This window comes from Scleropages formosus, chromosome 19 (assembly GCF_900964775.1).
Source record: "Scleropages formosus chromosome 19, fSclFor1.1, whole genome shotgun sequence".
Classification (NCBI taxonomy): domain Eukaryota; kingdom Metazoa; phylum Chordata; class Actinopteri; order Osteoglossiformes; family Osteoglossidae; genus Scleropages; species Scleropages formosus.
In genome coordinates, this window is record NC_041824.1 from 11,730,702 (window position 1) to 11,744,382 (window position 13,681).

General features: G+C 43.4%; 1 protein-coding gene across 1 annotated transcript; it reads left to right on the forward strand.

Moving 5' to 3' along the window:
* Nucleotides 1-9,773: 9,773 nt before the first annotated feature.
* igfbp1a (insulin-like growth factor binding protein 1a) lies at nt 9,774-12,877 on the forward strand. Its single transcript, XM_018760294.2, has 4 exons — nt 9,774-10,344; nt 10,601-10,773; nt 11,499-11,627; nt 12,102-12,877. Exons 1-4 carry the CDS (start codon nt 9,978-9,980, stop codon nt 12,225-12,227), a joined length of 795 nt encoding a protein of 264 aa, XP_018615810.2. The 5' UTR covers nt 9,774-9,977; the 3' UTR covers nt 12,228-12,877.
* The last annotated feature ends 804 nt before the right edge of the window (nt 12,878-13,681 follow it).

Genomic DNA, 13,681 nt, shown 5'->3' on the forward strand with positions numbered 1-13,681 from the left:
CATTTCAAAGAAGAAAAAAAAAGAACAGCTTTAACAGTAACAAATTCAGTAACAAATAACAGGACAGTTGCTACTTTAGTGGTTAGCGCTGTTGTCTTTGGGTCCAAAGGTTGCAGGTTTGATCCCCACCTCTAGGTATAATATCCTTGAAGGAGAAACATGGAACTGCTGTGCACCCTGAGCAGGGCTTGAACCCCATACCTGTACTTACTCTAAATTGCTCAGTTTAAAAAAAAAAAAAAAATTACCCAGCTTTGTGAACAGGTGAATAATTTAAGTGTTAAGTTGTAAGTCACTTTGGAGAAAAGTGTCAGCTAAATGAACAAATGTAAATTCATTAGACTGGTTGGTTAATTAGTGTTGATTTGCCTTGCTGTCAAGTCTGAATATAACATGAGTCAAACAGTTTTTCTTGAAGATCAAGCGTGTGGCAGAGTAAAAACACAGTAAAGTGGGAACACTACAATGCTAGGGCTTAGGTTTAGCCTACACCTGAAGTCACACACTGCAAACTTCTGGGACTGAGGGCAACAGCTCCTGTTTTCCCATAGTCTTATCTTCCAGCAGAAATTCTTATACAGATATAGGAACAGGCTTTGTTGGGTGGTAAAAAGAAAAAAAAAACATGCACAAGGCTCTATCTGGAAGCTGTTGTGTGAGCACCAAACACCAGAGTGTTTCAAAACCTTCTGGAGGAAGCCCATCTTTGGAAAGCATCCATTCCTGGTTTGACGTAGGATGCGCTGCATATCGTGTGGTAGACTTACATAGTTCTACGTGTGTGTGTGTGTGTGTGTGTGTGTGTGTGTGTGTGTGTGTGTGTGTGTGTGTGTGTGTGTGTGTTTACTCTGGAAAAGTGCACACAAAATCTCCATGAAGAGAGGATGTACAAGAACATGACAGCAGCACTTTTACACATTCTGATGATGTACAAAAGGTGTACAGCTCAGATTGTCCAGATGAGGACAGGGAGTAGCTGAACAACACAACAAGTTATGTTCAAGTTCAAACGGGAACTTTATCAAGCAACACGTGAACAGGTCAGGGGCTGGTGGGGGTGAAGTTGATCAAAAATACAGGTTAACCTTGCTGCACGGTTAATGATTGATATGCGTTTCCATCGTGAGTAAGCAATCTGGTAAACACCTGCAGTGTAACAAAGACCAACGTCTGACTATTTATTGCACATGGAGAAAATATCTCTGCATCCCTGAAATGAACATAATGTGGTGGGGTGAGGGTACAGGTCCCTGCTGGCACTTTCATCGCATCACAACGCCTGTTGGCATGTTGAAGTAACGTAGTAAAACCAGCTATGGAGTCCGTGTCTAGGTCAAAAATGTGTTACAAGCATAGCATGTATTTAATGGTAAATCAGGAATTCTTTTGGTTGCATACCCATAACCGGAACTATAATCTTGTAGACTGCAAACCAAAGAAACGTCATCAAAGTTTTACGTCCCTCTTTCAAACCCAGGCTGTGGTTTAAAATAGCAATATCAAGTTATACCAGCGGAAAAACCCCAATATCTGGATATTTTGTCTTTTGACGTAAATCTTGTTTGGGGGATACCGCAAAAACAAGCAGAACACAAGACGCCTGTAAGTTCAGCGAAGTCGGACTCCTCCTTTGCCTTTGGGAGCAGAACGGGCTGGCTGGGAGGGGCACTCACAGGTCAGTGGAATGTCCGGGAACATGTTTCTGCATAGGCCAATGAAAACAATGCCATAAAGCCCAATCAACAACATACAGGAGGTAATGATCTTCTTCTGAGAACAACAGCTCAGAAGGACGTTGAGCGAACAGTCCGCAGTGTTATCAAGAGAACAGGAAGAAGGGCAATGACTGAGCAAGCAGGGAGAGCAGCACCTTGCAAAAGGGGCTTTCACAAAATATCAAGCATGTTACCATCTCTTCTGTGATCTGTTCTATCATCTATTTTCATCTTCCCAGATCAGTGCTTTTCAAAGTGTTTCGGAGTGAGGACCAATGTGCCAAAGACGAGGTGAACCACCGACGGCCTACTGCCACTTTTTACCATGAAAGCCATATTAACTTGAGCACATTTGTTTCAAAGGGTATTTGTAGGAAAATCAACTAATTTTTTTGCATTAAAAAAATGCATATTTCATGACATTCCTTGTCATTTAAAGTTAGTGTGAAGATTGTAGTTGTTTTTGATGAGGTATCAAGGTGCAATATCTAAATGATAGTTGTCAGTGTGCACATTGAACTGTCTCCTCCAATTTATTTTTAAAATGTGGGTTGATAGACTAGAATAAATGTCACTAAATTAACTTCAACTGTGACCCAGCATAGGGGGTGTGGTGGTGTGGTGATGCAGTGGGTTGAACTGGGTTGAACTGGGTCCTGCTCTCTGGTGGGTCTGGGGTTTGAGTCCTGCTTGGGGTGCCTTGTGGTAGAGTGTTGTCCTCTGCTGGGTGTGTCCCCTCCCCTTCCAGCCTTATGTCCTGTGTTGCCAGGTTAGGCTCTGTGACCCTGTATGGGATGAGCAGTTGAGACAGTGTGTGTGTGTGTGTGTGTGACACAGCAGATTAATGCAAAATCAGAAGTAAAAGCAAACTTTGGGTCAAGGAGATAAAAGGAAAAAAAAAAACTATATTTAACAGCAATGTAAGCAGAGTGACATCATGAATACCACAGAATATACGAAAAAAAGTGTATAACAGACTAATATACTGAGCAGTTTAAACTTCCCTTTGCTCAGATATTGTTACATTTACTTAGTTGATGCTTTTCTCCAAAGGAAATTACAATGTTAAGCTTACAAATTTTTTACCCATTTCTGCACCTGACTGATTTTACTAGATCATTTTTGAATAAGTACCTTGCTCAACAGTACTACAGCTGAAAGTAAGATTTGAACCTGTTACTCTTAGGGCCAAAAGCAGAAACCCTAACCACTATACTAGCAGCTGTCCCTTAGTAATGCAGACTGCAGCCCACTTCACTCACTCTTGCAGCCCACACTTTGAGAACCATTGAGGTCAAAGTGATGATCCATTTCAGTCTCAGTAAGTTACGTTTTGCAGTTTGCAATACTGGGGTATTTATTCACATGAAGAGATATTCATAACATAGTAATAAAATTACATTTTGGAGGTACGTTAAAAGTCATCTGTTCCTTTAAATTACTGCCTTTTTGACCATCCAAGTCTTGCTTTTAACCACACAAACGTTATTCTCTTAATATGTTTTCAGTTTTTAATATCACGAAGGGACAAGTAGGAACTGCTCATCCCACCCCCTTGTGCCTCGCTCCTGCTCACACTAAATTTAGTTGTGAAATCCGGACGCTACAGGAGAACACAAGCAAATGAAGTACGGAAAAAAGGAAACGAGGCCTTGGAAGCCGACCCACGGGGTCTTCCGTTTCCTGGGCTTTTCTCTCACTCCCACACATGTACGCTTGTTGTTCTTTGTCGCGCTTGGGTCTGGTGGTGGGCCGGGAAGCAAAGACTATCTGCGCTGTATACAAACACTGAAGTCAATGGCATTTGATTGCAAGGATCCTCATCCTGGCGGCTCCAGGAACACTTCAGCTGACTGAAGGAAGTCCGGACCACCAGAAACCCCCATCCCCCATAAGAATTTCCCTCTATTTGTTGCCCTTCCCACTGTATGGTGGCTGAGGACAGAAAGAGCTCCGGAGGTCACACAGTTCTGTCCACTACCTGTGTCTTCTCTACATGGACTCCAATTGAAACATTGTTTGATGAGGTTATTTCAAAATACACGAACATGAAATGCATGTTTTATTGTGTATTTCAGCTTGCTGGCCCAAAGCGCTGCCTTCCGCATTCCATGAAGAACACAGCCTTATCCACTATCATCCCGATTAAGTTAATCATATTTGCTGGATTTCATGTGATGTTGTGTATATTTGCCTCTAGCAGTCATTTTTTATTTCCTACATCTTATCACTTTTAATTCCTTGTCATTCACACAAATCTAAAATCTCATCCACAAAGGCTGGCTGGTCAAATATGTATTTACAGTCATGTAAGGACAAGAGAAATTAGCCAGTGGAGTAGAAAAGCCTTATTATAGCACGATCAGTGCTAGAAGCAAGACTAGCTGTAGCATTTTGTTCACTTCAAAGTGTGTTTGGGAGCAGAACCGACTAAGGCATTGTAGGCCATCAACTGTGTTGGGAGCATCTCACGCAGCCCTGAGGGCCTGACCTTCAACAACCCCTTGGAAGCACACAGCATAGAAACCAGACCATTTACTTTTCTTCCTGGAAAACTAACAGCATGATACATGACCTAATGGCATAGGTGCCGTTTGGTCTGTAAATTACCTTACTATTTACATATGCCTCATCTAATTCTCCATAAGAACAGATATGATAAGATTTCCTGCATTCTCTCTTATTATTGTTATTCCTTTGCTTGTCTAATTCTTTTATCCAAAGCGACCTACAGTTTTATCTGTTCATGTAGCTCATTATTTTATGGGAAGCGCTTCAGATTAAGTGCCTCTCCACAGGTACGAGAAGGTCTGAATTTTCAAAAATCTGTCTTGACTCTCAGCAAGCTGTACTGTTCCCCTGAGTTTCTCCATCCTTTGTCACAAGTGAAGCATAAGGCTGAAATAAATTGATGGGGTCCATGCATTAAAACAAATGAGCTAAATGAAGAAAACTGGAGAAAGTCACAGCTACAAAATAAGTGAATAAAGCAAACAGGCGGACAAACGTCACTCGCCATGTGATTTATTCCCTTCTTGAACTCTTGCTGCTGACGTCGTTCCTGTTTTTATCATCGACATTACGCTGCCTAAACACTCATGAACTGGACCGCGTAACAAACCAGTTAAACATAAACATGTCATTAGTTGTTACTACTCCCTAGCAGCACTACAACAGGGTCTTTCGTGGGACTTGAACTTGCATCATTCAGTTTATAAGTCTGTGTCCTTGACCACGAAGCCTTTGTACTGCCCACCAATAAATATTTAAACTATACTGCCTACAACATGTAGATAATGAGTTCACAAACTTACAACATATTAAACTTGCTCTTAATAACATAAATATTCAGGTATGTGGGTGTTTTGAACTTTTGTGGGTGAAATTGAGCAACAAACTTGTTTTCTCACACTTTAAACTTGAGTAATATCTGGGTCTCTGGCTCAACACATTTCCTCCCTCCTGCAAGTCTGTGTGTGGTGCTCTTCCAGACACAGCGACTGCTCTTCTTACCACAGTTGTCATGATCACGATGTCACGGACCAACATTAGAATCCCGTGGATTCGGACTCCTTGCCTAATTTATATTTTTCACTTGTCCCCAGATGGCGGATCATGTTGATAAAGAGCACAGATAAACCAACCAAACAAAGACAGCTCCTTGAGCAAATGTGAGATGCCACCCAAGGGCACAAGCCATGTCCTTCAGGTGTCTATTTGTAACACGCTACACATTGTGTGATTGGATATGTTTTGCTGCCCTTCACATTGAAGCAAACAGGGACTTCCCGTCAGAATTAGAGAGCAGATAACAAAGAGTCCTCTCTGAGGCATCTCGCTTTAAAAAAACTTAACCCTGAACTGAAGGGACCTTAGCTTTTTCCACGAACCATCAGCATCACATGACCTAAGACTGGGTCACAATATAAAATAACACATAGACAGCTTTTATTCTGTCATTCATGTAGAAAATAATCCAAAAAAGTGCATATTTCATGACATTCCTTGTAATTTAACACTGTGTATGCTTCAGCATGTCAACATACACAGACATGCTTTCGAAACCCGTAAGGTAGAATTCATTTTCAAGTGTACTCTACTGTCATCCTCCCGCTAATAGCATAAGTCTGTTAGTGAGTGTCAGATCTATAGCATGGGCTGTAGAGAATACTTCATCAGTAGGTATCAAATAAAGACGTGAAACACTGCTATTAATATCACAAGCTATTGAGAATTCCTCCCATCACACAGTCCCACATGGCTTATCACACAGCAGCATGTTCTGAAAACATCCCTGCACAATGGGTCAACTCAGGACAATGCAGTGCCTTTCAGCAATAGTGGGTCTTCGCTGTTTTGGTTTGCCTCAGTCTGATATTCATTGGTATACAGGAAGGTTTAACTGAATAAATTTAGGGTTAGGGTTTAGATAACAATATAGAGATGGTGCGTGTTAGGGACTGGATCAGACCATCTATTGGTTTCAAGCTCAAAGCCTTCTCCAAAAATAAAAACCTGCTGAATGATCTTCATTTCCCTTTTGAAACAGGAAAAAAAAAGAAAAAAACATTTCCCAAGTGATAACCTCAGTCCAGCTACAACATGACCAGAATTTATAACCAAGATTTGAGAGATCAAATTTGCTGTGGACAGAGATACCTCGGTGTCACGATTTGATGACTTTCCAGCTGAGGACTGTTATCCAGCCAAGTGAACTTCCAGCAGTGTATGAATACTCAACAATTCCACCTACCTTAAGTGATCAGCAGTATTTCTTCAGCTCACATTCCATGCCTAAAACAGCACCTGCAGAGGAAATATGTACTGGTATTTATGTTTAAATAAGCCCTATTTAAATGAGCCTTGCAGCAGAAGATCTGAGGGAATTCCTTGAGGACACACTTCCATAGTGCTGCTCATTGTTGGCCTAAACTGAAAAGTCATCAGCAACAAATCTTGAAAACGTCATACTGCAGGGCTGAAGGTCAAAACATTATGGTGCTTCACAGCTATGATTAGGCAGTGCTTTCTAATAACTTCCAGAAGGCTGTCCATACATTCCAGAAATCTTTTACACTTAAACACTTTGGTCATCCATGTATTTTCAGAGGAAGCTTCTAGAGTGTAGCAAGTGTAACAAGAAGATATATATTTCTTTGCCATGTTTGTAAAGGGTCACCAGCCTTTAAAACATAGCAAGGCATGATGTTATTGAAAGGTAATTTGGTTCTGATTTAACAAGAAAATAGATGGAGACAAACTTCTCAAGAGTTTTTTGCATGGTTGGGTGAACCCCATTCCAGTGAATTTGCGTGACTCTCAATGCATCATAATACCAATACCGACACTGGTTAAAAGAGATCATACCCTGGGAGTTGTTTGGTGCAACAAGTTATTTGTAAACTTTAGTTAGTTGTGTCCTTGACTTATTCTTCCTTCCTTGGGCTATAATGATATGATGTAGCTGTAGGGATTGAAAGTAGTCTCTATGTGGTTGAAACTCACCATTGTTTTTTTCTATGAATGGATACAATATCTCCAACACTCCTTTAGAAAACTGGAGCCCAGTTTGGCTGACAGCCTATGGAAGATTTGGGTTGAGGGCAACAGGAGACCATAATGATAGTCAATATCCCCAGGTATCTCTTAAAGTTTCTTCAGTCTAGAAGAATGTGGAATACAACAATATTTATAAATAAAGATGAAATATTGTAAAACGTGAATAAACGAGTTTCGTGCCAGGTGAATTATGTTGACTGACTTTAAACTATTTTAATGCTAAACTACATGATTGATGGAAAAGCCAAAGAAAGAAACTTTTTTAGGAAATGCTAACAAATTCTGGAGTTATATTTTTTAAATGTAATTTCAAAGTTTTAGCTGCATTGAATTTCTCTCTCACGATCTTTTTCTTTTATTTTTTCTTTTTTTAAAATTTTTTCCCTGCTTCCCTGGTCCGGTTCCCTGCGACCCCGTGTGGAACAAGCGGTTCAGAAAATCTGTGTGTGTATATACAGTATATATAAAATCTTAAATTTGGTACAGAAGCCACTCCCATCTCTTTCGGTTTGGGAAGTTTTTTTCTGAGTCTTTTATTATCCCAAATGAATTTAAAGATCAAGCTATCTAAATTAAAAAATAAAAATCATCCAACAAGTTACAGTATGATTTGGAAGGGGTATAGCAGACAAGGTAAAGCATTCATCGTAACAATACTCATTACTGAAATAGGTAGAGCTCCATGTGTCTGAATCACTTTCAATAACCAATGTTCTCAGGGATGGTTCAGTTGGTCCTCAAGCTACTTTATGTTAAAGAATTATGAGTTATTTTAGACTGTTAGGTATATGGATAACTTTGTGTATGGCACGATTGTTTTTCTTTAAAATAGTCTTCCTGTTGAGGGTGTGGTGATGCAGCAGGTTTGGCTTGTGCCTGTTCTCTGGTGGGTTTGGGGTTCGAGTCCCGCTTGAGGTGCCTTGCGATGGACTGGCCTCCTGACCTGGGTGTGTCCCCTGCGCCATATATTGGCAGGTTAGGCTCCAGCTCACTGCGACCCTGCTTGGGACAAGCAGTTTCAGTCAGTGTGTGTAGTCTTCCTGTTGTCAAGCATTTACCACTTCACTTTTCTCCAGATCAACTTAAACTTATTTACCCATATATATATAGCTGGGTCACTTTACTGAAGCAATTCAGGGTAAGTACCTTGCTCAAGGGTACTACAGCTGGAGGTGAGATTGAAACCTGCAGCCTTTGGGTGTAAAGGCAACAGCTATAACTACTATGCTATGAGCTGCCCCTAAGTCCCAGTTCCTAATTTTAGTCAAAGGCAAATTTTGATCGTTAGGAAAAAAAAAAAAAAAAAACTGGCTTTCTTCCTGTATGTTCATAAAAGCAATAGGAAGAAGATGGAGAAAGTCCAGAATTAATGTTGCAGTTCCACTATCCCACCACTTCTACTCTTGGAAGTGAGCCCAGCAGCATGGGGCAAAATGCAATGTATGTCAAAATGGCTTTAAGGGCGACAGCTCATTCCCCGCCTACTGGTCCCTGGGTCACTGCCAGGCGGGTTGGGCAAGTCTTGGGTCGGATCCACAGAGCTCTTCCCGCTCCGGGGATTTGGACGGATTGGGGCATTTCAATGAGAGGACGTGTCTCTCCCCATGCCAGTGTTTGCACTCAAGAAAAAAGTGTGAGTGACTAACAGCACACCAGGAAATGGGTAATTACAATAGGATTCCTTCAGAACTAATCCCCGGTTGGCTTTAGTCTCCTGAGAAAGGTCACGTAATGTGGGCGTCTGTGCGATGATAAAGTGCCATATGAGGGACCCCTTAGCCCCCCGCCATCCGTGCAGCCGTGCCAACGCCAGGTTCGTTCTCCAACAATGCAAATCTAAGAGGCTTTGAAACTGTAAATCAGTGGTTGCACTATATTAGAAACATACTTAGAGGGTGTACTTTGGTATCTTTAATTGGCTTCACTGAGTCTAAGTGGTTTAAGAAAAAAACTGCAGTGAATAGGGGACATTGTCCCATTATTCCGGGATAGATCATCTATTGTGCACAACCAAACGGCTTCATTTCAGCACCACTAGGCAAGCACTTTATTCCCTTCTCACGTTCATTGTATAAATTGTTGACATTCATACGTGAGCTATACTTACGCTGCTGCTGCAGGAAAATGCTGCACACGACGCACTTGGGCGAACAGGTTATAACAGGTATAAGACACGGTGGAGACGATCATTTCTAAAGCTTATGGGAAAACTGCACTTATTTGTCGCCCCCCCTCGCCTCCCTCCCTCTGTCCCCCCCTCCCGTCCACGCTCTCTCTCTTTCTCTCTCTCTTCCCCTCCCTCTCTTTTTGAGGCGTCTCTCGCCGGTATTGTGTTTCCCCGCCGAGCGCCGTGCGGGTACTGCGCGTTCCAGTGTAAATATTGACGCCTCCCTGCGTGTTTGAATGGGAAGGAGCCCCCCGGAGCGGATCTACGCAAACCAATCAGAGCACGTGGGCTCATTACACCTCTTCTTCTTAAGAGATCATTAATGTCACGGATGCGTCAAACATTAACGTCCCGCGGAGGTCAAGACACCGCATAAATAGGGCGGCGCGGTGGTCGCGCTCCATAGAGACAAACTGAGCGACACACTCTGAGATACACACTGACACACACTTCTCACTTGGTTTCATTTTTAATTTTGATTTTTTTAAAAATATACACATTTTTTTTTTCCTTTTCTCTCTTCTCCATCCGCTGTGATGAGTGGATTATTGCTGAGGTACCCCTGGGTGGGGGTGGCGCTGTGCTCTGCGCTCCTGCCCCCGGCGCTCGCCTCGCCCCTGCTGCCCCAGGAGCCGGTCCGCTGCGCTCCCTGCACGCCGGAGAAGACGCTCGATTGCCCGGCAGTGGCCCCGGGCTGCGCCGAGGTGCTGCGGGAGCCGGGCTGCGGGTGCTGCCTCGCCTGCGCGCTCGCCAAGGGCGACTCGTGCGGGATCTACACGGCGCACTGTGGCTCCGGGTTACGGTGCATGCCGAGACCCGGGGACCCGAGACCCCTGCATTCTCTTACGCGGGGCCAAGGCGTGTGCGTGGAGATCTCCGAGGTGGAGCAAAGCCAGACCCCGGGTACGTGTCATACTGCAGCTCTCTCCTCCCAAGTGAACAAGTCTCAGCAGCATTGAATCTGCACGGATTTTAGGTGCACCTTTAATTGCGTTCAGTCAACTTGTCCGCGCTCTGGACACCGGGTGCGCGCGGCCGGACTGGGGCAGCGATCAAACCTTTTTCTTTTAAAAAATAAAATAAAATAATAAATGCACAGTGGTTTGTTTTCGCATCTGCAGCTCTACTCGAACTGTCCTGTCCGTCCTCCCCACTGCAGATCAGGATGACACGGAGACGGACGCGCGGAACAGCGCGGCCGCGGCGCACGATCACGCGCCGGCCCCGCACTACCCCCCGCACGGCAAGCCGTTCGATCCGCGCGCGGCCGCGGACGCCCAGGAGAGCATGAAAGCCAAGGTCAACGCGATCCGCAAGAAGCTGACAGAGCTGGTGAGCCCACGGCGCGCGACATTTCAGCACCACGGCACGCGCGCGCCCTGTCCGCGCCCCGTCGCTGTGACATTGCGGATCGTTGGAGAACATCATGAGAGCATTAAAAGAACGCGAATGTGTTGCAGCTCCTGTGTGAGTGTTTGAAATTAACCACAAGGGGGAACTCCTGTGCTGCACAGTAGAGTAGACTCAGAAGTGCAGGGAGGTATTTAATTTAATTAGTTCAATATTTAAAAAAAAAAAAAATGTTGTGTGTATGAGCATCACTCAAGATTTCGCTTGACTTTTCATTGTAAAGTGTCACGGGGAAGCAGTACTGTTGAGGCCTGTGTGCAATGAATGTGTGTGTGCTGCTGCCACTGGCATCCTCCCTTGGGTCTGTCCAGATAGTTACCCTGAACCGATGCAGTAAGAATACTCCCCTGCATAAATGGTAAATCAGAGTAAAGTTGCTAACCTGCCTCTCCGAGTTGCTGTCGACACAGGCGTAAGCTCAGTCCAGGTTAACATGTCATCAGGTATGATGCGCTTGATCTCTGCAAGGTAGTTCTTGGCAAACCCCCTTTCATAAGAAACGCGGTAAGGCGGGGTTCGGATACGGTAATCTCAGCAGCTGTCTGGGCAGGCTGCTCAGCCTTGCAGTGTGGACCATCTTGGCTGCATGTACCATCAAGTCCCCCCTGCAATTCAACGCCTGTGTGTGTGTTTGTGTGTGTCGACAGGGTCCTTGCCACATGGAGTTGCACAGGGCCCTTGAGAAGATCGCCAAATCCCAGCAGAACCTGGGTGACAAGCTCACCAAGTTTTACCTGCCCAACTGTGACAAGCATGGCTTCTACAAGGCAAAGCAGGTAGGAATCCCGCCCCGGACCCTGTGACTACTTAGAACAACGGCAGGGAGTAAGTCCCCTGGGCGAGACTCTCTGTTTTCACCTTGGATACCTTGGTCTTGTTTCACTGTGATGTCACTGAGCCTCGCATGAGGCAAGACGGCACATGCGTCTGACTGGCAAGGTGTGCTGCGTGGGCAACAGAACACAGCACACAACTCTGGGGCTGGTGTGGAGGGTGAGGAATGGGACAGGTGAGGGTGGAGGTTGGTTACAGAGGAAACATTGAGGGTGAGATCAGCTCATGTACAGACTGGAGACCATGAATCTAAAGACACCCCTCAGCCGGTCTCACAAATGTAAATTTGGCCAAACTTTGCTAGCCGGACACACGATCACGTACATGGAAGCTTCTGGTCTGCCGAACCTTGTTTGTTTATGGAGAAGAAGGGAGTAAAATAATGGCGATCACCTTTGTTCTTTTCTCCCTTGCAGTGCGAGACATCTCTGGAGGGCCAGAGTGGAAGGTGCTGGTGCGTCTCCTCCTGGAACGGGAAGCGCATCCTTGGCTCCAGTGACCTCCTCGGAGACTCCGAGTGCCAGCAGGAGCTCACTCACTGACAGCACATAGGACCACGCCCCCCCAGTCCTTTTTTGATACCTATTATTTATTTGATGTTTTCTTTTTGATTCAGGTACATTGTCTGTGATTGTTAACTGTGGTCCCCCCCCACCTTCCTGGGTGATAAATCTATTTTTTTTCTCAGAGGTAAATGGGAAAAAATGAATCTGTTTATTTACAATATATCTATTTATTTAAACTTCCTGTATGCATATTGGTATTAAATATTTGTAATTATTGTAAGAATATTTATATAAATATGTTGCCTTATTTTTTGTATTAATGTACATAGGAGTGTGTAAATCTGCATTCTAAGCAACTCCATCACAGGGCTTACCTCACCCAACCTTTTCTCAAGGACTAATGGTATTTGAGTTTGTTCTCGTTTTGAAGGAACAGAGACAGTTATTATAACCTGTTTCACTGAACGGCTGTGTTCTTGTGTGCCGTTTGGAAAATTTACTAAGGGTGTCTTTGGGCTGTTGTTTCTGTCAATTATTTTAACATGTTTTAAATGTGCTTCTCTTGTGAGTCTGGTGCTTTAATAAGCTTTCTGTCTTTTACTACACCTGTGGCATTACAAAAAGTTGTCGGTAATACCAGCTACTTGCGTTACCTTCTGAAAGGGTATTAAACGGGTATGAACCTACCTCTGCTTTGCATTGTGATCCTTTCTTAGTTGTACTTTTGCTCCCTAATGCCCCCAAAGCTCTTTCTGCTTTCAGTGTATTTTGCATCCTGTTGGACCGTTCCACGTGTCTCAATGAAAGAAAGAAGCAACGGTGCTCTCTGTGGAGCCCCTTCATGAACATTGATATCTCTGAAATGTTCCTCTCATTTTCTTACTGATTGCTCTGACCATGTATTCTGTCTAAAGCAACTGTTCTTATGAGGTGTGTGTATACTTTTGTAATTTTCTTTTATGTAAATGTGTATAGTTAAAATGCATATATAAACTAAATAAAACTTATCTTCAATATTGCATTTGAATTTGAGTGTTTCTGCAAAATACTTTCTGGGTAACCTCTTAAAAGGTATCATACTAAATTACAAATCATTCAATACTTTTCAGTTAACAATCAAAAATAAATTAATGGCTGATGGCTTTGTCCAAAGCGACTTACAATGGCAAGGATCAATATAATACATAGCTGCAGTTTTTGAAGTAGATACATAATTATTTGCAATGGCATGGACATACCATCTGACCCTTTTTTAGGCTCTTGTTTGCTTTGGTTGGGAACTGGCATCTGCCAAGACCCCAGTCTGTACCGGCTTCCTCCTCTCCTATATACTTAGCCATCCACACTCACCGTATTTACCAGTTTGCACCAATAAATCACAACTTTTTATTTTGTGGATTTGGTTTTTTTCCCTCAGTTTCACCAGTTCCTTTCATAAAATGTTGTTTCAGATTTCCACCCCAAAACCATTTGGCTTTTTAGTCCCACAC